General features: G+C 44.6%; 9 protein-coding genes across 9 annotated transcripts; 3 read left to right on the plus strand and 6 right to left on the minus strand.

Annotated features, from left to right (window-relative positions):
- Positions 1–239: 239 nt before the first annotated feature.
- On the minus strand, positions 240–1,210 carry BYT42DRAFT_562668 (Sodium/calcium exchanger protein-domain-containing protein). The gene is made up of 5 exons (XM_051567495.1): positions 890–1,210; positions 761–804; positions 578–662; positions 480–517; positions 240–418 (listed from the first exon to the last, which is right to left on the minus strand). Exons 1-5 carry the CDS (start codon positions 1,122–1,124, stop codon positions 308–310), a joined length of 513 nt encoding a protein of 170 aa, XP_051425167.1. The 5' UTR covers positions 1,125–1,210; the 3' UTR covers positions 240–307.
- A 1,535-nt stretch (positions 1,211–2,745) lies between these two features.
- BYT42DRAFT_262695 (HAD-like domain-containing protein) lies at positions 2,746–4,367 on the plus strand. The gene is made up of 6 exons (XM_051562762.1): positions 2,746–2,799; positions 2,875–3,347; positions 3,425–3,520; positions 3,593–3,742; positions 3,840–3,938; positions 4,010–4,367. Exons 2-6 carry the CDS (start codon positions 2,985–2,987, stop codon positions 4,235–4,237), a joined length of 936 nt encoding a protein of 311 aa, XP_051425168.1. The 5' UTR covers positions 2,746–2,799; positions 2,875–2,984; the 3' UTR covers positions 4,238–4,367.
- Positions 4,368–4,591: 224 nt separating this feature from the next.
- Positions 4,592–5,473, minus strand: BYT42DRAFT_643287 (ADP-ribosylation factor-like 2-like protein; the record flags this gene model as incomplete). The annotated part of the gene is made up of 4 exons (XM_051572604.1): positions 5,323–5,473; positions 5,152–5,240; positions 4,834–5,077; positions 4,592–4,726 (listed from the first exon to the last, which is right to left on the minus strand). Exons 1-4 carry the CDS (start codon positions 5,389–5,391, stop codon positions 4,592–4,594), a joined length of 537 nt encoding a protein of 178 aa, XP_051425169.1. The 5' UTR covers positions 5,392–5,473.
- Positions 5,474–5,512: 39 nt separating this feature from the next.
- BYT42DRAFT_632884 (uncharacterized protein) lies at positions 5,513–7,621 on the plus strand (the record flags this gene model as incomplete). The annotated part of the gene is made up of 5 exons (XM_051572469.1): positions 5,513–6,953; positions 7,045–7,153; positions 7,220–7,279; positions 7,345–7,505; positions 7,577–7,621. Exons 1-5 carry the CDS (start codon positions 5,553–5,555, stop codon positions 7,619–7,621), a joined length of 1,776 nt encoding a protein of 591 aa, XP_051425170.1. The 5' UTR covers positions 5,513–5,552.
- A 372-nt stretch (positions 7,622–7,993) lies between these two features.
- Positions 7,994–13,987, minus strand: BYT42DRAFT_632890 (1,3-beta-glucan synthase component-domain-containing protein; the record flags this gene model as incomplete). The annotated part of the gene is made up of 4 exons (XM_051572470.1): positions 11,553–13,987; positions 11,271–11,471; positions 8,562–11,196; positions 7,994–8,337 (listed from the first exon to the last, which is right to left on the minus strand). Exons 1-4 carry the CDS (start codon positions 13,836–13,838, stop codon positions 7,994–7,996), a joined length of 5,466 nt encoding a protein of 1,821 aa, XP_051425171.1. The 5' UTR covers positions 13,839–13,987.
- Positions 13,988–15,860: 1,873 nt separating this feature from the next.
- Positions 15,861–17,696, plus strand: BYT42DRAFT_597715 (HAD-like domain-containing protein; the record flags this gene model as incomplete). The annotated part of the gene is made up of 8 exons (XM_051570951.1): positions 15,861–16,183; positions 16,248–16,279; positions 16,350–16,418; positions 16,480–16,596; positions 16,662–16,766; positions 16,840–17,095; positions 17,158–17,537; positions 17,616–17,696. Exons 1-8 carry the CDS (start codon positions 15,907–15,909, stop codon positions 17,694–17,696), a joined length of 1,317 nt encoding a protein of 438 aa, XP_051425172.1. The 5' UTR covers positions 15,861–15,906.
- Positions 17,697–17,781: 85 nt separating this feature from the next.
- On the minus strand, positions 17,782–19,942 carry BYT42DRAFT_262774 (Abscisic acid G-protein coupled receptor-domain-containing protein). The gene is made up of 8 exons (XM_051562763.1): positions 19,608–19,942; positions 19,451–19,554; positions 19,023–19,384; positions 18,903–18,966; positions 18,659–18,840; positions 18,409–18,606; positions 18,218–18,348; positions 17,782–18,152 (listed from the first exon to the last, which is right to left on the minus strand). Exons 1-8 carry the CDS (start codon positions 19,832–19,834, stop codon positions 17,927–17,929), a joined length of 1,494 nt encoding a protein of 497 aa, XP_051425173.1. The 5' UTR covers positions 19,835–19,942; the 3' UTR covers positions 17,782–17,926.
- BYT42DRAFT_262921 (actin family) lies at positions 19,943–21,700 on the minus strand. The gene is made up of 7 exons (XM_051562764.1): positions 21,607–21,700; positions 21,416–21,507; positions 21,238–21,346; positions 21,065–21,172; positions 20,571–20,996; positions 20,261–20,507; positions 19,943–20,191 (listed from the first exon to the last, which is right to left on the minus strand). Exons 2-7 carry the CDS (start codon positions 21,478–21,480, stop codon positions 20,052–20,054), a joined length of 1,095 nt encoding a protein of 364 aa, XP_051425174.1. The 5' UTR covers positions 21,481–21,507; positions 21,607–21,700; the 3' UTR covers positions 19,943–20,051.
- A 573-nt stretch (positions 21,701–22,273) lies between these two features.
- BYT42DRAFT_612185 (rab-GTPase-TBC domain-containing protein) lies at positions 22,274–24,998 on the minus strand (the record flags this gene model as incomplete). The annotated part of the gene is made up of 4 exons (XM_051571595.1): positions 22,274–23,879; positions 23,987–24,012; positions 24,068–24,601; positions 24,744–24,998. 4 exons carry the CDS (start codon positions 24,996–24,998, stop codon positions 22,274–22,276), a joined length of 2,421 nt encoding a protein of 806 aa, XP_051425175.1.
- Between the last annotated feature and the right edge of the window lie 1,087 nt (positions 24,999–26,085).

Below are 26,085 nucleotides of genomic sequence, written 5' to 3' on the forward strand. Positions count from 1 at the left end.
ACTATTTGACAAAAAAAAGTTTAAAAAGTTTTAGGATTTTCTTTCAATAGAAATGGGGACAATGTAACCTAAGCTAGGATCTTTTACCTGGAAGAATAAAAACAGGATATAGACGATCAACAAGATGATGGCGGTTCCGTGACTGACGGCCAAGATGCCCTCTTCAGCTTCTTGCGCGGTGCCTTGTGTGAGACTGAAAGCCGCAGGAACGAGCAACGACAACGTTGTCAATGCAAGTAATGAACAAGACGTTTGTGCAGCTATGAATCCAAAAAGAAAATGTTAAGGTCACACAATACTTCCATTTTCATCCCTTCCACCGAGATCGGTCAAGCCTCGTCGCTCCCAGTTTACCTGTAACATTGAAGGTTTGCTCGGTTCGCGTCGCTCCTCCCAATAAGAAACAGAAGCCAAGAACCTAAATGGCACCCCAAGTTATTTCGTTGTGCAGCCAACAGGGAATTTTTTCAAGTTGTTACCAATAAAATGTTGGAAAGGATGGAACCCAAAATGGAAGCTATTCAAAGAGTCAACATCCCAGAATTCCCAACCACTGTTTGTGTGTGGTAATATTTACCTTGAACGACGCGGATAAGACCCTCTTTCAAGGCGATGACTCCCAAAATAAGTTCCACAGCGTTGCCAAATGTAGCATTCAATAACTAGTAAAGAACAAACGATGGACATTTAGCACACAAGTCGATCACTGCACTTGTGAGACCTTGGAAAAAAAAAAAAAAAAAAAAAAAAAAAAACTTACAGAGCCGACGGTGCTACCACTTCGTAAAGCGATTTCCTCAGTAGCTGGTGTAACGGGTATTAGAAAAAAAAAGGTTCGTTGCCTGAATTGCAGGACGTGCGAAAAAATAAAACAAGAACCATCATTTACCGAAACCCAACAACTTGGCCAGAGGAATAATGGCAATAAAGTTCAAACTAAAGACCACGGTATCCGAGGCGTTCAGACCGGAAACTACTAAGGCAATAGGAACGAAAACGAGCAAGAGGTTGAAATAAGAGGAAGTTGCTGTCACTTTAAAGGAGGACCAAAAGGTCGGTTCGGCATGATGGTGACCGTGGGTTGAATTACCCAAAAGAGGTTCGTTCTCTGAATGTTGCACCATTGAGAGAAAATAAGCTTGAGGAAGAAAAGACGTAAAGAAAAAAGGAACAAGCAATCCAAAGGTTTTTATACGATGGAAAAATTTCATCACCAGTCAAAACCTGATATGGTAAACAAACTTTCGAAGGTTCTGTTTGTGCAATGGATCTTCTCCTTGTGCGACGTTCGGCTCATCCACAGAGATTGTTGCTTACGTGCACACGCTATTTGTTGTTTTGATGCATATAAAGCATGTATCCTGTCCATCTTGGTCGTCTCAGAACCGGTGACGGGACGTATCCAGCTGTTTACTCTTATGCAAGTCCAATCAGTTTCACGTCATGGTCGATGATGTGCTTCTATCATTTCGCGTCACCTCTCCGGGAACCCCAGTTTCTTTTGTCTGTAAAAAAAAAAAAAAAAAAAAAAAAAAAGAAAACAGCAGTATTTCGCGAATCGGGTGCCCGAGTATCCCACAGGGTTATCAACTGCCCTCACAAAGAATTGCTTCTCTTCACGGTGCATGTTGCGATATGCAGTTCATAAATCGAGTCGTGAAGTTCAATCAAGGGTATTTTTGGATATGGTTTGCCCAAAGAAGTGAATGCAGGGCCGAAATAATTATGGGTAATAAGCGCTCAAGGGGATAATGGACCTTTATTCGAGAGGGATTCAATTTATTTCTTGTTTTGACTTGCGCGACAATGTCTCCATAGCTGGAATATCTCTGTGGTTCTTACAACATCTTATGCTGTGAATATCTGATGATCAGTATATGGAAAACTGTACGCGGCGGATTCACAAGCCCACTGTATAGACAGTTGATAAGTGAGGTTGATAGTCTATCCGAGATGAGAAGCAACAAAGGAGAGTCAATAAAGTAAACGGTAACTGGAAAGGAGTATAATAGTTGTCAATAGCTCTAAGCAACAACTCTAGGCGCAACACGCACATTGTAGCTGGTTGCGTGACATTAGGCCACACACAAGAACAGCAAGAAGGATAAAGTGTTGGTAAAACACGTAATCGAGTGTTTCAGAGAAATAGCATGCTCGACGAAAAAGGATTGCGTGAAAAAGCTCTAGTGCTTTTCAATGCGTATGGTTATTTGCTAGTTCCCTATGCATGTGATACATTGCCTTTATAAACAACTGCAATAACGCGTTGTTTTCATGTAATTTTGGTTTTTTATTTCTCTGTCCGTCTCTTGTATTGACAGCTGTCGAGGACATGGCAGTGATTCATTTGCATCCATGACTGAACAAGGTTCGTGTACCGGGGAGGAAAAATCGGTTCACGTGCAAAAGGCAAGAAACGTTGTTTCCCTTTCGCTCCGTCCTGACCGAGCCTCCTCTCTCGGACGTTTGTCATATTGTTATTATTATTGTTATTATTATTATTGTTATTGCCTTTTCTCTTCTCTTTTTTTTGGGGGTGTGTGTGTGTTGTGTGTTTTCCTTCTTCCTTATTTTGTATAGCGGGCTTTCTCTTTCCTTTTTCTAAGCATCCACATATCACCTTTTGGCTCGTTTAGGCTTGGTTCTTTGTTTTGCCTTTATTTCAATTCGATTTTCTTTTTCTTTCTCCATTCCTTCATCACTTGGCTGAGTATGACCATTTCACATCACGAAAAAGTATCCACCAAAGGGGCTAGCTCCATTATGCATAGATTCAGGTTCTTTGGAAAATCCGAAGGTGCAAAAGCAATCTCAACCTCATGGATCATCGCTTGTCTATGGTATTGATATTCGTTTGTCTTTTTGTTTATGCAGCCAAACGAAAAACACTCAGCTCCACGGAATCGATAAAGTCATCGAGCAAGCTCGCTAAATCCAGCGCTCGTCGTTTATTTCGTTCACGTACAGGTGGCAGCTTTTTGTCCATGCTCATGTGTTGTACTTTTGGCGGTACTGCGCATCGTCAGGAGAAAGACTATGTCTATCGACCATCGCATCATACTGCTCGCCGGACGAGCAGCAACAATGTTACCACTTCACAGACCATCACCTATTCCACCAATTCTGTGATTTCCAAAGACGAAAGAAGCGTCGAGATCCATCCTATCGAAGAGAAAACCAGTCATAGTTTCACGGACGACAACGATAATGATGCATCCAATATCAAAGCCGACCAAGCTGAAACAAAGCGAGTGTCCGCCGATGCAAAAGATTTAACCATTGCTATTCCGCCTACTTTGCCCTCTTCTTCGCCCGAGACTACCACGCCCATCCTTGAATCTTCTCAGGTAAGCGCTCACAGTATTTTGCTTCATCATCATTGTCATCCTCGAAAAGCTAACCTGGAGCTTTGATTTTTAATTAGGATCTATGGCTTCTTAAGCCTATTGCGCCCCAAGATCACGGTCGAAAATGCCTGGTCCTTGATTTGGATGAAACGCTCGTTCACAGCTCGTTCAAAGTAAGTATACTTAACCGTGTGGCGTGAGTTAAAAATCGCTAGACCCTAATCCATTCAGCGAATGCACGCTAGACTGCCACACATGCTGATTTTGTCGTACCGGTTGAAATTGATGGTCAAGTGCACAACGTCTTTGTACTGAAGCGGCCAGGTGTCGATGCATTTATGAAACGCATGGGCGAAATCTACGAGATTGTTGTGTTTACAGCAAGTTTGTCCAAGGCAAGTAAAGCACCGTGGTCCGCGAATCGTTGTTGTTCGTTTCATTTGTTTTATTTTTTCTAACGATTGTTTATTTTTCTGGTGAATTGCTGTTTAGTATGCTGACCCCGTGCTCGATACCTTTGACCTTCATAAAGTGGTACGACACCGTTTATTCCGTGAATCGTGTTTCAATTACAAAGGAAGCTATGTCAAGGTAAAGTCCGGATAGTCATGACAAAGAAAAAAAACCTGTCATTTTCTAAAGTCATTGGGGGGCATCATAAGGATCTGTCTCAGCTGGGGCGCGACCTTAACCAGGTGATTATTCTCGATAATTCGCCAGCGAGCTACATATTCCATACCACCAACGCTATACCTGTGTCTTCCTGGTTCAACGATCCTCACGATTCAGAACTGGTGGATTTGATTCCCTTCTTGGAGGATCTAGCGACAGTGGATAATGTGACCGATATCCTGGATACCACCATTCCTGGCCCCTTTTCTCGCTTTTGATATGCTTGTTGATGAAATACCTTCTTTTCTTCTCCCCCCGTTCCTTCATTTCTTTTTCTCGATCCCGCCATCATACAACCACCTTGACTCTTTTTGTTTTCTAATGCCACTGACTCCTCTATTTCGTTTGCTATGTCTCTTGCTTACTGTCATTGATTCCTGCTCTTGTTTCTGTGCAATGTTTGGGCACCGATGATCCCTTTATTCAGTATCACAATGCCCAATTCTACCCTTTTATGCATGAATCATCTGCCTGTTTCTATCGTTTGACGGATTGCCTCATTATGCCGCTTTTGGTATTATTTATTGAACTTTTTTTTCCCGGTTGCCCATTGTTTTCTTTTGTTACTCGTGTTAATCCAGCATGTATATCCTTGAGGCGACATCGTTGACCACCCAATCCATCCCTTTCAGTAAATTGTCGCCAGTCACGGCACTGCATGCTTGTATGGCCCAATGATGACTCTTGATCTCATCTAATGCCAGCGTCTAGTGGACAAGTAAATTCAGCCTCGGTTTTCTTTTTTCCCTTTTTTTCTCTCTTTTTTCGTCCAATAAAAAATCATTGATACCATGACTTTTTCCTAGTTACCCACCTTTTTTAATTCTTGTTCTGACAGTGATCCGGCTAGATCTTGCTTGTTGGCGAAAACGAGCAATGTTGCTCCTGCTAAGCGTTCTTCTTGGAGTAATTGGAGTAATTCTCGTTTGCAGTCTTGCAGTCGTAGTCGGTCGGCCGAATCAACCACCCATACCAATGCATCGGTTTGTTCGAAATAATTACGCCAATAGGAACGAATAGATTTTTGTCCCCCAACATCCCAGATATTCAACTTGTAACTACCGCGTGGTCGACCAACCACGGTCAATACCGAGAAAAAAGATGATCGACGCTCCTATATATTTCGACTTACGCATCGTGTTCCAAAGTCTTGATATTGAATCCCAAAGTGGGCGAAATGGTATCGATGGGTTCACCGTTGATTCGTTTCAAAATGGTGGTCTTGCCGGCATTGTCAAGACCCCTGTTGGGAACAAGTGGGTTAGATCGAGTGGCTTCAAGCTCGTTCAGCCAATAATGATACTTGCAGCATGAGGATGCGCATTTCCTTTTCTTTCTGTCGGTTCTTTTTTAGAATAGTCAGTAATCCCATGCTGATGGATTTCTTTCTATTCTGGGTATACGATGCGTGTGCTGAAGCGGCACGGGTCTTTCGGTTTGCATGCAATTAAAATGACAGACCCGAGCGGAGAATAAAATGCAGCTTTTTTTTTTCTTCCTCTTTTCCCTTATAACTCTTCCATACATACTCATATGCTTCCTCGAACGAAATCGGTAGACGATACAAATGCTGGGTCAAAGCGATCGGCCCTTGGAAGCGGGAGTGTATCGCACCAGCCACCAAAGGCTTCGGCTATTTCCAAGCAAGTGCTCAAGAATAGCCCCATTCCACAACCGGTTCGGTCCAAGACGACTTTGGGGCTGGAATCCTCGGCTCGACCCAAAGTCAATCAGCCACTGCGAAGTAGTAAAGTGTCACAAAAGCTTGTCTTGTTTCCTCAACCGTTTTCAGAATCGGAAACTACCATGCAAGCCACACTGCCCATTGACAATGAAGTACTTGTCTCGCCCACTTATGATCAACGTCGACTGAGTGAAATAGAAGAAGAACAAGAACCGTGGCGGTATGACCATGCTCAACTCACAGCTGGTGTTCCCTTACCGACGGAATGGACGTTTGGATCTCGTACCCCGGCAGAACGTATGCCCAAAGATGAGCGCGATTTCGCCGGGTTGCCTCGCGTGGCAGCTTATTGCACTGGCGAAGGATACGATTTGAACCGTCTTCGTCCGTTTTTGCGTCAACACCATCATGTAACACCACGATTGTACGATGAATGCCTTTATGCAGCCTATTACTTTCCATTAATGACCTTACGCCCCGATAAGGACAACCTGCACAATATTCGCATACGCAGCGCATCACCACGTCCTGCTCGTCGAGATGCCACAGAAGAAGAAGAAGCCATCAGTTATGACGAAGATCATTATCCCCACGAAGGAGGCATGAACAATGAAGGTCCTCCTCGCCCAGGAAACCCGTATCCCGAGCATTATCATAGTCACCCGTCCGCCGAATCGCATTCCGCCGACACGGATAAAATGAATGGCACCGCAACCGAACACTCAGAACCCCATGGCAGTCTCGATCAACCCTCGACTTACTCTGATGAAATTGCCAAATCCAGTGAAAAGCATGATGATACCCTACCCGAGCCTCGCATTGAATCCATATCGGCACCAGCCACACCTTACGCGGAGCAGGTATCCGAACCTATCGAAGTACCAGAATTGGCCCAGGATATCAAACGACAACATCGCTCTTCCATCAAACCTCCTTTCAAAGGCGGCGAAGTGTTTATTTTCGATTACGGCGTGGTCGTCTTTTGGAACTTTCACCGTGCGGAGGAACTGCTCATGCTGGAAGATTTGAATGAATTCTCCATTCGAGCGTTCCGCGACAACCCAGATGAAGATATGCAGATCGAGGAAATGCATTTCCAGTATGACACCTCGCAGTTAAAACCTCGCATTTTCAATGATATGATCACCTTGAAGAGCGGGAATCACATGATCAAACTGACTCTATCGCACGGATTGTCGCAAAGTGCGGTGCTGGCTCGCTATGAAGATATCATGGATAAAACCATCGAGGTAAAAAACTTACTCTCGGTACCAATTTTCTTCCGTTGAATTGCGTGAATTAAATCATCCGCTTTATTAGGATACGAAATATCTTCCAAAGGAGATGGCTCAAACCGGACGTCTTGACAAGAATCGTGCCGAAATCACAAAGATCAATGGCGAACTGTTTAGTTTACGAATGAACGTCAATCTTGTTTCCAATGTGCTGGGTAAGAAATAAGGTGATTGACAATTTTTATCCCCCGGGTAGTCATTGAAACATCCATTCCTTTTAGATACACCGGAAATCTTTTGGTCAGAGCCTGCATTACAGCCAATGTATAATGCGATCAGAGGTACAGTTCTTTGTGGATGATCTATCCATCGTATATCTTGACTAAAAGCAATTCGATGCTTGTAGAATATTTGGAAATTCCTCAACGAGCAAAGATTCTGAATGATCGCTTACGCGTTATATCTGATATGCTTTCCATGCTACGTGATCATTTGAATAATTTTGGTGTCGAATATCAAACCCTGCTTGTCATTTACCTGATTATTGTGGCCGTGATTGTTGCCTGCGTAAGTCTTATTTTACTGCTGTTTCTCTGTTATCGATGTCCCATCTCAATGCGTTTTTTCTTTTCATCTAGTTTGAAATCGCGGTCAAGATCTTGCAATCAATTGAAGTCATGTAGATACGATATCTTTTCTTCCCCCTTTACACTTTATCATTTTGATGCCACCTTTTTCTTGATTGTATTCATTGATGTTACTTTCCATTTGCCCCAAGCAGCAGGGTCATGGGACGAAGCTAAATAAGAGCCTGGGTGAACTTTGGAACGACCACGTATGCAAAAGATTCACCTGGAAAGTGTAAGGTGGAGCTTTTGTGTTCTATTTGAATTCAATCGATAATGATGAATGATAAACAATTGTATTTAAGATATAAAAAGAGTGTATATCGTCGTTCTAATGAAAAAAAAAGAAAACAAAAAAAAGTGTGCATGTCTACAAATATAGTGATTAATACTACAATAACTGAGGAGTTAGGGGGAGGGAGAAGGGTTTTATATGGGTAGTTTGCGTGGATTAATGAATTTCAACTTCTTGCCCACCACCATGGGGCCACCGATCAGAGCGACAAATAAAAAGAACAAAGCAAAGAATAGCAGACCGTAAGTGATGGCGATTTTTCGACGGGCTCGCCTCTGTTTGGCGGTCCATACGGGAGGCCGGATCTGCTTGCTTGGTCGTAGCCAAAAGAGCATAAGGGAATGCGCCGTGTTGATGTAAGGAATAAGGCAAAAGATAGATAGGAAAAATAAAATGAAATGGCCCAGCACGAAATCAATGGCAAAAATGCTCATCTCAACAATCTTGCACAGGTATTCACGTAACGGTTGAGACACAGCTACAAAATAAAAGTGCAGATAGTTAGAAACGTCTTTTTTCTTTTTCACACCGCTTCTACTTCATCTGACCAACTTACCATGCCATCCAAGCTAATCGGGAAGAAAAATTATCAACCAAAAAAAAAAAAAAAAAAAAAAAAAAAAAAAAAAAAAAAAAAAAAAAACATGATGGGATGGTGAGTACCAAGTGGTGTAACATATGATATGAAAAATAAAGAAAGACTACTTACGCCACGCCCGTACCACTTGCCGGTCCACCAGCCACGGTTGGCTTCGTCGTGTTTGAATTCCCGGGTCAGAAACAGGACGGTCAGCGATTTCAGTACAAATCGTTGGACGCCAATCATGCATACGAGCCCCAGAATGATATTGGTTAATTTCCACTCTTCCAAAAGCATCAGTGCTTCCACAAAAATAATCAAGTTGATCACCGCCCATCCGTGAGCCATGGCGGCAACCGTCGATCCGAATTTCGTACAGCATAAACTTAAGCTGGAACCCAGCACAATCGAAAGGAAGAAGAGCATGGCCAAAGCCCCGGCATTCAGGAGAATAGGACCCATAGCAATGGCCCCTACACGTAGTAGTGCGCTCGGACCCTTGGATGCAAGTGTACTGTCATCCGGATCGAAGCTCCTTACGAAAAGATATGGCACGACGCAAAGAATAGCCACGATGAAGGGCAATACCACTTCTGAAAAGAAGATGGCTCCTATACGAGCTCGAGGAATGTCGCCAACCACCGTACTGTTCTTGCTGGTCCGTCGACGCTTGTAACCGGTGATGCGTGTGCGAGAAAGTCGGCAATGGTTGATCCACGAGGATTGATGCGTTTTCGAGTTGCCGCGCGAAAGCCACCGCATGAATTCACGATAATCTACCAAGAAATCGACCAATGAAAATTGGTTGGGATTGAAAATGAAGGGCGACACAATCAGCGCCACCACCGTGAACCAGAAATAGATCAGATGCGGAAGCCACACAGCCAACGACGCAAACAGCATAATGAGCAAGTTCCGTGATCCAGAATAGATGCTGGATCCTGAGAAGCGCGAATACAGCAGAGCAAATGGAATACGAGACGTTGCGAATCCACGCCCTGTCGCAATATACTGAGCCCCGCCGTACACCATGTTGTCCAGGACCGAATTGGTGTAGATCTGCGTGACAAAGATCTCAAACAACGGTGAAAAGGACATGAAATGCCGTCCGAGACGTGTCAGACTTCGCCAAAATCCACGTTCTGTCAACTCTTGAAGGAACAGTGGCAAGAAGGACACAAAGAACACGATGAAAATGGATAAAATACAACGCTTGACCCATTCAAAGATCGGCACCATGTTGTAGCAGCCGTCCGGGGTTAGTGGGGCGTCCGGAGGCGCATCTGCATTGTACTCGCAGATCAAAAGTGTGGATCCCATAGCACCGATAAACATGAGAGCATACATGAACATTTGCACCGAAAACATGATAAAGATGTTGTTGATGTGGAAACCGGGATGCGCATAGTAAAAGGTCAAGAACCGATCGAGTGGCAACTGCGTACCGATGTAATAGTACTCTCGTGATAACATTTGCTCGCCCATGCCTGTACCGATCTTGGTAGTGAAATTCAGAATAGAACCAAAACCGAGATCACGACCTTTGCCGCACTGGAAATACTCCGTATGCTTGATACGTCCACCGCGCGTAAACGCGTTCATGCCCGCATAGATGTCTTCGTTCAAGTGCAGACCCTTTTGCGCTTTGCTCACACCGCCACGCGTTGTCATGAAAATCGCATTGAGGAAATCGGGATGACCGTAATGTAATTTTCCTCCCACTTTGGCCATGATACGCTGCGTGAGGGTACCAAACGTCTGTTCTTTGCCGGCTGCAACGTCGCCCAAGACACCAATGTTTTCAGAGAAAATGTACTCCCGGGCGCCCACGATGGCCACAGGCGCGGTTTGTTTATCTTGCCACGCAGGGGAATAGGGTGACACTTCGGACGGTTCGAGGCATTCAAATTCACCCAGAACGTTGCGGATCTTGAGACATTCCTCCAGATAATTATCTTGATTGGCGTCAATTAACTGCAAGAATTCGCCTCGATAAAAGATGAGCGCATGATTCTGGTTGTCGGACTTCCCATCACCCAAAATCGGGTTTCCCGGGAGACGGACACGGTATTTTGGTTTTCTCTTGCCGTTCTCCAAGCGTTCGCAGTGACCGTCAATGAGTGCCGAGTAATACGTTACTTCGCCGTCCGGCTCATCTTCGCGAGGCTCCACTTCCTCAATGTAGGCTACCTGTAAATCCGGATACGCTTTAAACAACAGTTCCGCATCTTCAGCCTCTTGTTGGTTGAATTTCGCATAACGCTGCATGGCAACCAAGAATTTGAACTTTCGACGGGCCAGCCGATCAAGATCGCGATCGAGTCGACTGACATCGTCGTGATAACTGCTGATAATGTCGGGATGTTCTACTCGGTACAGCAACTTGATGGCTTTTCTGTAATTCATGAATCCAGACACCGTACGGTAAAGCGTTTGTGATCGCAAGGAAGCCCAGATGCGAGTGCGTAATGTGTATTCGGGCTTGGACGATTTGAATCCAATGCAGTAGAATGGAAGATCGTCAATCTTGCTCTTGACGGTGTCCTTTTCTGACATTTCCGAGAACAGCGACGAACTGCGCGTGGCGTTGCCGCTACATGCGGCTTCTTCGGCCATGATCTTGGTATCGCGAACAAAATTATCCCACTCAATAGGATGCAATTGCTTCAAATATTCTAACAATGTAATGCGCGTGTACTGATCTTCTTCTCGAATGATTTCACGGAGTGTCAACAAGATTTTCTCTCCATAGTGCGGCTGTGATCGTAAATTTCTTTGAGCAACTTTGACGTACTGATGCCAATGACAAGAGAAAAAAAAAAGATACTTACGGTGAGTACCGTAAATGACGGCATACAACCGATGGGACGAGGCGGCGGCATAGGGGTGGTCAAACTCTGAGCAAAAAAGTGAATACGACGTTCGGCCTCACTATGCTGAGGGAAATATTCCGTTTTGAAAGCGGTGTCTTCTTGGGATACAAAAAATGTAGGCGGCTTTAACGTCTTTCGACCATCGACCGGGTTTATCTCCTGCATTTTAAAGAGAAAAGTCATCAAGGTAAGACGAGTGAGTATGTCAATAGGCGAGGGAAGGGGACACCGGGTTATTACCTGCTCGTAAAGCATGCGTTGAGCATGGTCGACGGTAATGAGATGTTCTCGATACATGGTAATGACAATGGCATTCCATATCTGAGAACACACCACCTTCGTTTTAAGCTTGATTTGAATATCGGACGTTGCGAGCAGCTTGACAAAAATGCGGGTGGGTAAGCGGGAAAAGATGTTGCGCCAAGGCGTCCATATGGAAATCCCGAGGTAGAACGAACGTGCCACTGAGAAGACGGTGTTCCATATAATGTACCAGAGATAGGTATCGAGAAAATACAGGACAAGGTCCATGAGAAACATGAGTACAATGGTAATGTTGGGCATGCGGCTGCAAAGCGCGGAACCGATAATCTTGTCGTTGCAGTGTTCAATATGCATCGCGTGCATGACTTTGAGTGGATCCTTGAATGAAAGTGCCAAGAAGAAGTACGATTCCAACAACTTGCAAGTGAACACAAAGACCCACAGAGCAATGGACATGATGCGATCGATGCGTTTGAGCGGAGGGAAGTTGGCGGTAAATTTTTGAAGAACCAGATCCGAACGTGCACTACGTTTGGATCGAACAAACAGTTTGGACGACGGCGTGATCGCGAGGTATAAAGTCGTGGCAATACTTATTAGCAGTTGCGAGGCGGCCACGAGCCTTGAGATGGGGCTCCGTCGATCGATAAACACACAGTAAACGGTAGGACCGGCGTTGAGCACCAACAGAACGCACAGTAGCATGATGCGTCTTGTAATCACCCGCGTGCTTGACCATGATATGGGCAAATAGGAGAGCTCGGAGAAGGACCCAATCAGCATCAACATGACGGCGATCACTCCACCCAACGCCACGATGGACCATTGAACGGCAGACTCGGTTTGGGCGATTTCTGGATCGGCGCTGAGGTATAATGTGGTAGCGTTGGAAGAAATGTAGTAGTAGAATGAAACGATGTGAATAATCCATACGCGGGTGAAATTGATCGAAGCATGCATCCACGTTCGCTTTTCTTTGTACGTCTTAAAAAACGTGTGGTTCCAATCGACGCCTTTCAGGGCAGGAAACCGTTCATGCGGAGCAAGTCCGTGTAACGTCCGTTTGTCGGACAATTTTATAGCGCGAAAACAGGTCGGCTGCCAAAAGAACTGATTGACGTCGTCGTAGCCGATAATCTTGTCGTGGTCTTTTTCCCGCTTCACAAGTCGACCATTGATCTTTTCGTAGGTTTGGTCGCGGAAAAACCGGTACAGTGGAATGACGATGTCGTCCAGAAAAGTTCCCTCTGGTACATCGGGGCAGTCCCCGTGACAGTAGTAATCACTCGCCACTTTGTAGAAGAAACAGAGGGCTTCAGGCGTGAAACGAACCGCCGCCGCTTCTCCCCATATCAAGAGGTATAACGCCAAATCTCTTACTTTCTCCTCGTTGGTGAGTGCACGCATTTTTAGCTTCCATCGTTCGGCGGCTTTGGCCAATTGCTGTGCTTCATCAAGGTCATCCTCGTTTAACGGGTCCTTTTCCTCATTGTCGAGGACATCGATTTGAGCAGCAAAGTACCACTGACGGTAATTGGCCAGTTCGCCTCCAATGTAATCGGCATGCAGCGTATCCAGTGCTTGCTGTGGTTTCATTCGCGATGATCGGGAATCCAGCATGACCATGAGATGGTCCAGCATATTCTGAACATTATCGTTTTGAAATCCAAATTTTTTGGCAATATCGGTGAAAATCGCTTCGATACCGCTGAGGGTCATTGGAATGTTGTCGGCTGGACCCCATGAAGGATAGTTGGCGTCCTCACCAAACCCGGTCAGACTGTTTTTGGATATCTGGGAGGTCGATGCATTATTCATGGAAAGGTTGCTTCCTGCAAATGTGTTGCCCTTGTATTTTCGACTTTCCAGCAAAGCCAAGGTGGAATCGGCCGAGGTCGCGTACTGTATGTAACGACTTTCATCGTTATCTGCCAAAGCCGCCAAAACGTCAATGTTGTATGTGACCTCCTCGCGGAACGCATGGTAGGGAGGGTATCGTGAGTCGATGGATTCCCGATCCATCGGTACTCCGTCGACCATCGACATGGAATCAATGGAGGATCCATAGAATTGACTAGATGCACGTCCGCCCCTCGACCTGTGACCATTGCCTTTGGGATGTTGAACAATGTAAAGGTAAGAAAAGGAGGATCCATAAGGTGCACACGCGCCATGCACGGGGAAAAACTGCGGTGGACTTACCTGGCGTATGAACGATGGGAGGTGGTTGATCTGGCGGAGCGACGGGTGCACCGGGTACATTGTTGGCGTTTTGGCGCGACATACTGTGATGATTTGAACCAAGAAAATTTGGTGATTAATGACAGGTTATACAAATTGATTTTTGACAGGATGATTTTTTTTTACTTTGCATAGTAGGCTCGAATTTCGGGAAAATCACCGGCTTCTTTGCCTGCCATGAGGGCGCTTGAATCGAGACTTTGTCTTCCAGCATGAGAGGCGAGATGACTCCGACTGACATCGTAGCTCCGACGCTCGGAGCTTAAGGCGTTGGAACTTCGATTGGTTCTACGATCATTGTGTCGATAATCCGAATTCATGACTTTGAGGGTATCGTGGCTTCGATTTTCTGATCTGGCTTTCAAAGGACGGCGATCGTTATCATGACTTTGACGTTCGGTATGGGTAGGTAGGGTACTGCCTGAAGGTTGGAGCGAATCGCGATTCGTCTGTGTGGATGTGCGTGTGGTATGAACTGAAGTGCGATTGGAGGGGGCAAGGGTGGAGCCTTCCGAATCGTACGTCATGGAACTTCTCGATCCTGGCAATTGATTGGACCCGTGCGACAATGCACGATGTCGATTGGGTTCAGACATTTGAACAGGACACGAAAGGTTAAACACCGGCGGGGTTAAGAGGCTGTTCTTTCAATGCACGCTTCAAGGCCAAAAAACTGCTAGCTTAGAAGCAATGCTATAAAATAATATTAAAAAAATAAAGATATGCTTCAAAGAGACTGAAAAGCAATGAGAGCAAAAACTTCCTTACCAAGGATTCGCTTGATTGAACTTTGTCTAATAGCCGACCGTGTTTGATGGTACGGAAGAAATAAAAGAATCCGGGAAAAAGAATATAAAGAATAAGTGCTTGGTTGCATTTTAAACGTCTGATAAAAATGTATCTGCGTCATGAACAACCATTATTTTCCGTTCAAATACTTTTATCAAACAAACCACAAACCCACCATGGTTAATTCTTGATGCTCTCTGTGTTTATTCCCAGCTTGCAAGTGCACTTAACAAAGCTTACTCTTTGTCTTCAACAAACACGCTTTGAAGGGGGCTTCTAATCGCATGTGTCGATCGATCGTTGGGTCGCTTCTTTTGGGTGCTTTTGGGAGAGAGAAAAAATGTTTATAAGCTAGAAACCACATCATGGAAGCCGTTTTGTCATTCAATCTCTTCAGAAAAGGCTCTGATCTGTTTTCTTGGAGACAAAGTCCAATGGAGAGCATACTATGGCTCATCACAGACTGCTGCTCATTATAATGCCAACTGAAGTTTATCTGAAAAGATGGCATTATGGTTATCACCATTATATTTGTCTAGAAGCTGACAGTTTTATAGGAAGCAGTTGTTCATGATACAACGGCGTCTTATCCGATATGTAAATGTTATGCGTCCGCTTTCAGTATAAAGTCAATGTCGCAGAAGTCGCAATTTTGCAACGGCAGATCACGCTGTAAGTACTGCAAGGCAATTATTTTGTAACGTTGCAAAGATCTATGCCTAAATATGGCAGATTGAAGATCATTGGAGCATCAAGTAAGCAGAATTCCGTTCGAAAATCTTGGATTTTCTTGCAGACATAGTTCATACTAGTCTCTTGATCTTGGGCTCGAGATGAGGTTGACTCTGTTGCTACCTTTTTTTGATATTTTACTTTGTAAACAGTGAAAGATTATGGTAAACTTGCTTTAAAACTGTTCTTCTTGCATTATCAAGACATTTTACTATAGTAAAATAACGCGTTCCATTGCAGGTGTGACATTCTTCTCCCCTGATACAATTATGTACTGACCTTGCAATATAAATAATTTCCATTCATCGCATTTTGGTGCATGTAAATATACCGCCATTGAAAACAAAAAAAAAAGATCAAAACTAGTTGACTGTTCGGATACAATGTAACAAAGCCCATTTGTGTGATAGGCAGTGAGACGCTCACAAGGAACTAAATTTCATCACTCCATATTTTTTTTCGGTTTCCGCCAAAAGTGAATCTGCCCTTAATGTGTCTAAGCCACCCTGAGCGTTCAATTAGTGCATCTTTTGGAAGGGCCCATGGCAGGTTGAACTCAACAGCTTCCATGTTCCGTAAAAGTCTCTCGAGCGTTCAACGCACCGCACGCATTGCTTGGCGACAAGCTTACAGCACCAATGCAGACCAACCTTCCACTACCAAGGCAGCGGCAGGATTGGCCGAGGAAGCCTTGGCTCAGAAAACAGGTGGTCGCAAAGCGACATTACCCAAAGGCGACAAGAAACCCGCTAAAGCGGCAGGCGAGAAGTCGAATCAGTGGAAGTCTTTTGCTTTGGGTGCAGGCGCTGTGACAGGCGGCGCTCTCGGCGGTCTCTTCTATTTCGGTATGCTTAATAATGCCGCCATTAGTCTGAGTTCCTTCCCACTGACATGCTGCGTCTTGTGTAGGTCGACCTTTCGATGACGGTAGAGAGGACAAGGCAAGCTCCAGACATGCTCTTCAATCAAAAAGAGAATTGTCTTGCTGATATTTTTTCTCTGATTTTATAGTATGCCAACGAAAATCCTCTCTCGGCTGCTTACTCTCGTTGCATTGATCGTTATAATGAATTCCAGCAGGTAACTGAATTGTTTGTTTTCGTTACTCTCGTTTAGCGAGTACTAACGATAATGGGAATAGAAAATGAACGAACCTATGTGGGACAAGCTTTTGCCTGATCCTCTTCCCGAACCTTACAGACGTCCTTACACTTTGGTTATCAACTTGGACGAGACATTGATTTATTCCACCTGGGATGTAAGTTGGGAAAGTAAAAAGCCTGTGGGGAGAATTTTGTGTTGAGTTTTATGTGGTCAATGTAGAAAGAACATGGCTGGAGACACGCTAAGCGTCCTGGTGTGGATTACTTCTTGTCTTATCTTTCTCAATTCTACGAAATTATCATCTTTACTTCGCAACCCTCAGCAGTAAGTTGACGCAGAAACAAGTCTCCAGAATGACAGGCCACTAACGGAAGCATCGTGACGTTAATTGTCGTAGAATGCTTTCCCTATTCTGGATAAACTCGATCCCTACCAGTATGCCATGTACAGACTTTACCGTGAATCTACGCGCTATGTAGATGGCAAGTTTATCAAGGATTTATCGCACTTGAACCGTGATCTTAGCAAGGTCATCATCATGGATTCCAACCCTGAAGCCTTCTCCCTGCAGCCAGAAAATGGTATCCCATTGACACCTTGGAAGGGAACACCGAACGACACCGGTTTGCTTGCCTACATTCCCTTCTTGGAAGGTAAGTGAATTTTGTGCACTAAACCATGTTGCGCTGGTGGATCACTTACAGTACTTTAACAGCTGTTGCTCTTACGAATCCTGAGGATGTTCGACCAGTGTTGAAGAGTTTCGAGGGTAAAAACATCCCTATTGAATGGCACAAGCGCGAGGAAGAAATGAATGAACGACACCGACAGCAATGGTACGAAGAGCAAGCGGCCAAAAAGACCAAGCGTAATTTGGGTTCGCTCTTTGGCTCCGCCGCCGCTCCCCAAGTGGAAGGTCCTCCTCCCACCTACTTGGAGCAGATGAGAAAGCACGTTCGAGAAACTTTCGCGGCAGAACACGAGCAAATGAAGCAACAACAGGATGAAATGATGAAGAAGGAAATGGAAGAAAATATGGCCAAATTGAAGGAAATGAAGTTGACTATGTGGGATCTCATGACCCAAATGTCTTCGGTAAGTTTTTACTTTGGCAAGCGAAAGCTTCATATGAGCAGTTGTTAACTTGGTTTTTTTTTGTTTGCTTTTAAACAGGGACAACCTTTACTTCCTCCTCCCGAGGCCGGTAGCGATGGATCGCAGCAACAGCAACAGCCTCAGCAGCCTCAACAATAAACTAGATAGATCAATAAAAAAAATGCAATAATGTAAATGGATACACGCTCAATATCCTCATCCTACTTTTTAAAACGTGTGCATGGGTGTCTTTGTTGGAGTCTGCTCCTGCTCTCTTCGGGTGTTCACGAATGAATGTAATCTTATTGGAATGGGGCGTTCTTATTCAACTACTGTCATAAGGGTAAGCTATGGTTTATTATAAAGAGGCCCATCGCTCAACGAAAAATCTAGAGCCGTCGATGTAATTCAATTGATTCCTCTCTTCCTTGACCAGTTTCGGCGGACAACAACTGGACATCGGCAAAGTCTTGAGCCATATGACGGGCATCGCTTGTTTGATGGATAACGTAAAGAATCGCCATGGTGACAAACGAAGCAATGACAAAGATGATGTCCGACCATCGTCGGAAAAAGTCGAATTTTATGCGCCCGAGCGAAGAGGACATCAGGTACCTAGAATTTTTGGCATTGAGTGATTTGGATGCCAACGCGACGAAATCAAAGCCTGTCATTTTTACCGGTATTCTGGCGGCAGGCTGGTTTGCATCATCAAAACCGAGCTTAGAAAATACATGCCCATCATATGCGCTGCCAGCAACAGTAGATGAATGATGGAAAATGACACTCTTTGCGAGAACATTAACAGAATCTAAGCAGGGAACCGTGTGAAAAATAGCTCTATAAGCCGGCCTTTCATCAGTTCAATTACCTTGTTTAAAATAGTGAGAAATCCTCTAATGGATCCAAACACAATAATTCCAGCAAACCAAAAACTTAGTTGCTGCGACCAAAATGTCGTATCAATGACGATTTTATCACTGTCACCAAAATGACTGATCATAAGCGACAGCATATTGGTGATGGGATCCGTAGATCCAACGCGTCTGAATACCACGTTCAAGGTCGTCTAACCACAAGCATTAATGACTAGATCATCACTGTTTACAAGGCTAACTTACCGCTATCAGCTTGTATACACAGTATACAGCAAACAATGACGTGACGAGACTCCAGCAGCGGCCTTTCCATGTTTTCGCAAATCGGCTCTGAAACCTTCCTCGAGACAACTCGTCCAAATCGAGCTTCATATTGGCAGCAAGATGCTCCAGCTGTTCAATTTCAAGTTGTAACAAGCTGTGTTCTGCAAATGGGCTAAAATTATCAGAAGGCATTGCTTGGGAAAACAAAAAATCGAGAATTTACCATCTTGTCGAGACCCGCCTACGATCGATGTCATCAAACGTCCAATGGATCCCAAGGAAGTCCCCTTTTCGATCACGTTAGCATATAAATGCCAGTTTGCGGCAACTGGATTTGACATACCCCGTTATTAACATCTGCCGAGGTTGCTTTTTGTAGGTTGTCAAGCGCTTTTTTCTTATCATTGATCACGGTCATCGTTTGCTCGTAGGCTCTTTCGGCGACGGCATAATCCCGCTCGCTTACAGGCCTTGCAAAGATTTTGAACGTGGAATAAGGCGCATTGACCACACCGAAACCGGATAACAAGGAGATGATGGTGATACCCACTGTGCTGACACGAAAGATCCCAAGTTCAGTCCAGCTGTAGGTGCTAGGATCCTCCATCGTGCCGGACGACGGTGTGTAGCCAACATTATAAAAAAGATACAGGTACCCACACCAAACAATGGTGGATACATAGATCGATGTTCTAAAAGACCACACTACCCGAACATCATTTAGCTGGACCATCTACTTTTTTTTTCCCGCAGATATGAATTCAGTCTCACCTCTTGTGTGACGAAGAAATGCAAATGTTTGATACCAAGGTATGATCAAGATCACATTGATGAGCAGAATGCTCAAATTGGCGTGCCAATAGTGCCACCGTGTCCTAATTCACTCATTAGCCTCAAAAGCGTCAGCCTTTTTTCGCAATAAACTCACGTTTTGGACAGGTGATTTGTGATTTCGCCCAAGACTAACAGAAACAGGGCGCACGAACTACTCAGTGTTATCGCGAATAGGACGTGCGGAATGTAGGTTGAGCTGCGGAATGCTGTTAATGCTGGAGGTGAGTAGTGACTGAAAATCAGTCGTGATACAACGTTCGATCCGACAGTAAAGCATAACAACTGGATAATTATAAAGAACACGTTGTCAATGACGGGCATGATGGTTCACGAACGCTTTTGGCAGAATGATGAATTCTTGGCCGAACAATGCCTAATTGAACCTCCGACCAAGAAGGATCTAAAACTGGAAATTGGAGATCCATTCCGTTTTGATTTGGCCTTTTTATTTTTAGTTTTTTAAAACGTCGAAAAATATGGCAAGTTTGAAACAGTATGGTTATGTAAGATGAAGCGAAAGTGGGAGATGGCCCGATTTTCACAGAGTCGGATGGTTTGTTGTGACCGTTGCCGATACAGTGTCAGACCAGTGGCCGATTGACCAGTCTGTTACAGTACCTGTATATTTTTCTCTGGATATCTCTTCGCCGGATATCTTTAATGAGCTCATCAATGAGGCTAGTTCAACCACAGCCAGTATTAGCCAAATACAAAAACGATGCCACAGACTTTAACAGTGTTACTTACCACCGATCCATCCTCGCTGGTTATTCACAAAAACGCTTTTCACACCCGTCTCTTCAGAGTTATGCATGAATCGAATAAATTTGTGCAGACGTAATAACGAACTGTACTTTCGTTTTTCATAGTCCGTTGGACTACGCATCAAGCGCGTGAATTCCTGCTTTAAGCGAGATTGAAATCCAGGTAAAAGACTGGTTCCTCCAATCAGAAGCAGTGATGACACCAATGGTTTGCGTAGATCGGGTTGCAACTGAAACAAAGTAAATTAAGCAACCAGCACGCATGCACCAAAGAATCGTATTGACTAGCGTACCTTTAGCAAACAGTTCAACACACAGTGAGCCAAACTCGGTTCATCATCGTCTCCCTCAAACAGCACCTCAGCACTGCGTTCACGAATCCAGCCAGGTACAAGCAGTGTTGCGCTTCCGTCCATGAGAGAAACATAGAGATCGGTGGCACTGCTAAAGTTTTTATATACGGCGTGTCGATCGTCATTGTGCTCTCGGCCGATCAAGACAGGTGAGCAAAATAACATTCGACTTTTGATATCCTCAAGTAATTCCGGGGTCAATATGTGTTCGGGTATCGGCATCTGTGGCGCAAGGGAAATGTGAAGATTGGAAGGAGGAATATAGCGACCGTGTTCAAGTAGCAAGGAATGAAGTCGTTGCGTCACGGCACGTCCTGCCAAAGGTGTTGTCGTAATATAGGGTATCAGAGGTCGGGCCGTATAGATCTACACAGCGATCGTAAATAGTTTCCAAAAAGGTTGAATCACCAACACAAGCTTGATACCCTACTTACAGGTAGTACACTCGTTTCCAGATTGCCGCAATCCAGGACAAGGCCGGTCGTCATACCCGTAGTTAATAACGCCGTGAGATGGATGGGAACAAAAGATAGCGAAGGAACCTGCATCATCGTTGTGGTGGTGTAAGGTTGAAGTCACAGTTCCCTTTTTTTTTTTTTGGTAGTACCTGAAGATAGCCAAACAAGATTTTGGCAATGGTTTGCTTCAAAATAATGGGGGCCAACGGGGATTCGCACAAGATAACTTTGCGTGATTTGGGGTCCGTCAGTAACAGTCTATAAAACCCATCATACGGATCGTGAGTTCTTCCAGTCACCATGGTTTTTACGCGCATGGATACCAACCGAAAATAGATATCATGTAATAGCCGTTTCAGTTTCTCTTCCAGTTGCTGCAAGTCCCCATTCATAATATTCAGATCGTACAGTTCCTCGAGCTATCGTACGAAAAAAACTGGTTTAGCTTTTTTGGAACACGCAGGGAATACCAACGAATGGAACTGCCAATACCTGGCCATTGATTCTGTACGCTTCACCTTCCACACTTTTGGACCGTTGAAGCTTTGTCCAGGTGGGCACAATATGTCGAGGATGAGATTCACCCGAGAATCCGCATTTTATATACATGGATCCTATATCGAGCACCACACGATCCTCTGTGCCATAAATGGAATGACGACGCGTAAATGAATGGAGGGATGCAGCAGATGAGTAGTTTGAAAGGTAACTAGGCGTGAGTGACTCGGAAGAGATGGATGTCGTAGTCATCTTATTCAACGTGGGCTGCTCAGAAGAGGAGGCCATAGGCTACACTTTTGGACGGAACAGAGTCAATCTTTGGCATGCTTTGTCTCGTCCAATCAAATTCCACACTCGATTTTTTGCCCAAGTCACGCCGCATGGAACTGTAAAAAACCTAAATCCAAGGGTCCCTTTTTTTTCTATGTGGTAGTCATAAGAATCTGCCTTTCTGACAAAAACCGTGATTTCTGAGAAATTTTATACTTGGAGCGTGCTAGGGATCAGTTACATGTTGGGGTGGAAGAGTTTTTAATAAAGTCATTGGCCAATAAGGGTATGATTTTTTTATCATGAGTATCATAAAACAAAAAAAAAAAAGAAATCTTGAAGGATATAAGAATAGAGGGGAATAAGGGACATCAGATCATATAAAAAAATAAACTAGAAAAAATTTTCAAGGGCTTAGGAAGAGGGGACCGATTCCCGGATAGGACTCGAAGGAGGTGTGTCTTGCTGTGAGCTCAAGACGGACCAAAAACGTCCGTAGAAACTGGATCGTTTATTCAAGGGAAGATCCGAACTGTATCGTGAGTCAAGACTGCGTCTCGATGGATGGACAGGGTCAATAGGCGAGGTCGGCGTGCTGGCAGCCGAGCTCTTTGTGCGGAGAAGTCGAGACCCGGTTGGTACGGCTTTGGTAGGAATGGCGCTATGTCGTTGCGGACGCATGCTCTGGTTATCGGTTTCCAACTGCACGATTCGCAATTTGGCATCCACCAGCATTTGTTCGAGTTCCCTTACACTGGCTTCGGAACCACGCCGGTGGGTGACGGTCGATTTGGGTCGACGATCGTAGTTGGCCATGGCCGGATTACTTTCAGGGACACACACTGACATGGGACGACGGCGGCTTGGCTTACTCATTTTGTCCAAGTCTTGCAGTAATCGCGTCTTTTCATTCTGTAGTTCCTGAATCCCTTGCTCCGCATCATTTAACCGCTGTTTCAACCGTCGAGTCTCCCGTTGTTCCATTTTCAATTGATCTTCGGTGTTTTTCAAATCCATCAATTGCTCAATTAATGCGTTTTGAGCATCTTTGGCCATTTGGTTTTGATGCGTCAACTCTTCAATTTGTTGCCGCAGTTCGCAATTTTCTACCTTGACCTTGACAAATTCGTCATAGTGGTCGCCTTTGGCCGCCACCTCTTCCATGGTCATTTTAAGTGCATCTCGCTCAGCTTCGGCATCCATTTTGTCCATTTTCATTTGTATGAATTCCTGTTTCAGTTGGATGTGTTCTTTCTGGGTCTGTGACAACGCCAGGAGCAGCTCTTCGATCTGGTGATGTAGAGTGGCGACGTCGGGACCGATGGGAGCGGGGACGGCTGGCGTGGGAGCTGGTTGAAGAGACAGTGGCCGTGGCTGCGGTTTGTGATCTTCGTCACTGGTGGTAGAGGAAGAAGAAGAATTACGTTTTGCAAGCCAGCTGCTGGATTCACGCTTCTTTTTCTTGTCTTCCTTGGAATTCGACTGTTGTTGTGCGTTTTTCGACCAAAAATTGAATCGGACTGCCAAGACTTGTTCCGTTTGCTTTTTCTCTTTCTCTAGTTCGCCCACGTAAAGATCGTTCAAATCGTCCATTTTCTCTTTTGTAATGAGTCCACTGAGGGCCATGGCGTCCGCAATGACTGGGGTGGGATCGTCGTTATAAGCGTCGTACAACTTGGTGGTGACAAAATCAAGAATGTCTTCAAATTCAGTTAAAGCCAAGATTTGTTTTTCGGATCGTTTCAGCATTGCAATTGCAACGCGCATGATAGTTTCCGCCGCTCCTTCGGCAAAAACAATATCGTAGATGCGCATGACAAGGGGAATGGGAAAAGCATAGGCAAAGAGGGTCAAGAACCATTGAGAGGCATACATGGGTGGATTGATCGCATGGTCGGCCAAGTGATCGGACAGTTGAGGAAGGATTTGTGTCAGCAAGCTAGTAAATTGATACAAACGCAGCTGAAGGCCTTCCATATTCAACGTAAACATGGTTCTTAGTTCGTAGGTTTCCATGATCCTAAAGAGAAGGAGGAGGTTTATCAGTCTTGTTTGAACATACCGCAATGAATGAGATGAACTACAGGGAGTTTGAAAAGAAGGCATTGGATGACTTGCCTTACAAACACACAAAACGCTTGTTGTTCAGGCATCTGCAGTAGTTTCGCTGTCAGTATGGACTCAATTCAGGGCTCGCGATGATCTTACATTCATCAACAACGGACCGACCAGGAAAGCCAGACCCTGACAGTAGCCTACTAAAGAATCGTACAGACTGTAGGCTTTCAAGATGCGCTCCAATGCGCGCTGACCGTCCCCGCCCTCTTGTTTAAACATGTCAATGTGAGGAAACGTACGGGCCAGATCGCGTTGGATAATTCGTTCGTAAGGTGAATGTTCTTCCACGAGTTGGCCATACATGGTTTCGAGATTGAGCGAAGCCGATTGGGACATGGCTTGCCAAATCACACCTCGCACTTTGGGAGGAATGCCCGCTCGGAGTTTGGCTGAAACAAGATGGGGCAATTTCAGGGCCACGGTAGTGAAGTCTTCTGTCAAAGCTGTCCAGAATTCCCAATCAATGTCCTCCTGTTTAGCATCGTTGGACGAGTCGGTCACCAAATTCTGCAACGTGGAAAGATGCGCTTTCAGTTGATTGGACTGAATGCACACTGATTTGGGATCTTCATCTAAGATGGCATTTTGACGTTCGATTTGGGCCAGAATGAACTCGATCGAATCCTGTAACAATAAACATGTGAGTAATAGAAACTGAGATGGAGGTATTGCAGTGCGTCAAAGTAAAAAAAAGAGTACAACTGAAGAAAAAGAAGCAGTATAAAAAAAAGGGCTGGGATGTTTGTTCTTTTTTTTTTTTTTTTACCTGGGGTGGTAAGTTGGCGTTTTCTTCTTCTAAACGCGGTAATAACTTGAGGTCTGACGGTTTGTAGTGACAGGGAACGGCACGTCGACGCTGACTGAGAGTCATACTGGGCGTTCGTGTGGGTGTGGGTGTCATACTAGGACGTCGTCTGGCTTGGTATGGCGTACTTTTGGAAGGAATAGTCAGACGTAACCGTTGTTGTTCGGCCTGCTGAAAGGCTCCTATCAACTTGGAAGGCGTCTCTTCGAGTACCATGATATTGCTTTTCCTTGAACAAATAAGCAATCAGTATATAAAAAGTAAACGGATGACCAAGCAAGAAAGAAAAAGAGAAAAAGAGAAAAAAGAGAAGAGAAACAAAAAAAAAATCCAACAGAATCAGAAAAAAAACAAAGCGGTTGGAATTCGTTCCTGTTTTGGTTTTTAACCTATCCAAGAGAATGAGGCCATAAGAAATAATAGTCTGCGTAACATTGCCGCTTGCCCGCTTTTCATTTTTCTTTTTTTTTTTTGCCCAGTTTTTCCTCCAGTGCGGACATTTGACGACTCGCAGCGTCAGATTGGGATGCAAGCTTCTCGGTAACACCACAAACGAACCTTGATTTGCCCAATCACAGACAAAAACCAATCGAAAACAGAGGATCCCCGATAACTGTATGCACCTGATCACAACAACTGTGATACTGCATCCGGGTTTTCCTTCATAACATTGACAAAACACAAAATAGACAGTAGAGCTGAACTAAAACCCATTAAACACATTGTGTAGGTCGGTTTGAGGTGGCCATGAAATATCAAACTTACGAGCTATAAATAACCGAGACCCATTAGGCAATCATGGTTGGCCAGCGTGCATATGAACTGGAAGCTCAGATGATATAAAAAACCAGCCATGATTTTTACTGCCGTAAAAAAAGGCAAAGCCGGCTACAGATAAAAATCATGCGTTTGTAGCAGCCTTATGGCTTTTTTTTTTTTTGTCAACGAGAGGAAATCCTTCAGCGAATTCGTTCCAGCAGAACAAAAAGCTGTTATAGTCAACGATCTTTCTGCCTTTTTTTTGTGTGTGGGTAAAATCTTCCTCTGCTGCTCCATCTCTGCATTTAGCCAGGCCGTTTACCAGCAAATAATTCAATACACAAGTCTCATCCTTCCTCATTCTGTAGAGAACCTGGACAGTGATTTTCGGCCAAGTCTTGTATATGTATAGCGAAACCAGGACCTGGCGATCGATTACCAATATCGAAATATTCACACAAGCCTATCGTCGTGGTTCGGCAAATGTGAATCACTGCATCACGAACATATCGGTAACCTCAAGCACTTTGGATGTGCCAATCTC

The sequence above is a fragment of the Radiomyces spectabilis genome (genome assembly GCF_025331425.1).
Source record: "Radiomyces spectabilis strain NRRL 2753 chromosome Unknown BYT42scaffold_4, whole genome shotgun sequence".
Taxonomy (NCBI): domain Eukaryota; kingdom Fungi; phylum Mucoromycota; class Mucoromycetes; order Mucorales; family Radiomycetaceae; genus Radiomyces; species Radiomyces spectabilis.

Coding starts and splice junctions, on each gene's coding strand:
- BYT42DRAFT_562668 (XM_051567495.1), bottom strand. CDS start 1,124: ATGGTGCAACATTCAGAGAACGAACCTCTTTTGGGTAATTCAACCCAC. Junction 518..577: donor TCTTATCCGCGTCGTTCAAG/GTAAATATTACC, acceptor CTCTTTGAATAG/CTTCCATTTTGGGTTCCATC. Junction 419..479: donor TCCTTTCCAACATTTTATTG/GTAACAACTTGA, acceptor GGTGCCATTTAG/GTTCTTGGCTTCTGTTTCTT.
- BYT42DRAFT_262695 (XM_051562762.1), top strand. CDS start 2,985: ATGCTCATGTGTTGTACTTTTGGCGGTACTGCGCATCGTCAGGAGAAA. Junction 3,348..3,424: donor CCATCCTTGAATCTTCTCAG/GTAAGCGCTCAC, acceptor ATTTTTAATTAG/GATCTATGGCTTCTTAAGCC. Junction 3,521..3,592: donor TCGTTCACAGCTCGTTCAAA/GTAAGTATACTT, acceptor AATGCACGCTAG/ACTGCCACACATGCTGATTT.
- BYT42DRAFT_262774 (XM_051562763.1), bottom strand. CDS start 19,834: ATGCCCGTCATTGACAACGTGTTCTTTATAATTATCCAGTTGTTATGC. Junction 19,385..19,450: donor ATTTCTTCGTCACACAAGAG/GTGAGACTGAAT, acceptor ATGTTCGGGTAG/TGTGGTCTTTTAGAACATCG. Junction 18,841..18,902: donor AGGCGGGTCTCGACAAGATG/GTAAATTCTCGA, acceptor GCCCATTTGCAG/AACACAGCTTGTTACAACTT.
- BYT42DRAFT_262921 (XM_051562764.1), bottom strand. CDS start 21,480: ATGAATGGGGACTTGCAGCAACTGGAAGAGAAACTGAAACGGCTATTA. Junction 21,347..21,415: donor TTACATGATATCTATTTTCG/GTTGGTATCCAT, acceptor TGGGTTTTATAG/ACTGTTACTGACGGACCCCA. Junction 20,997..21,064: donor TGGAAACGAGTGTACTACCT/GTAAGTAGGGTA, acceptor ATCGCTGTGTAG/ATCTATACGGCCCGACCTCT.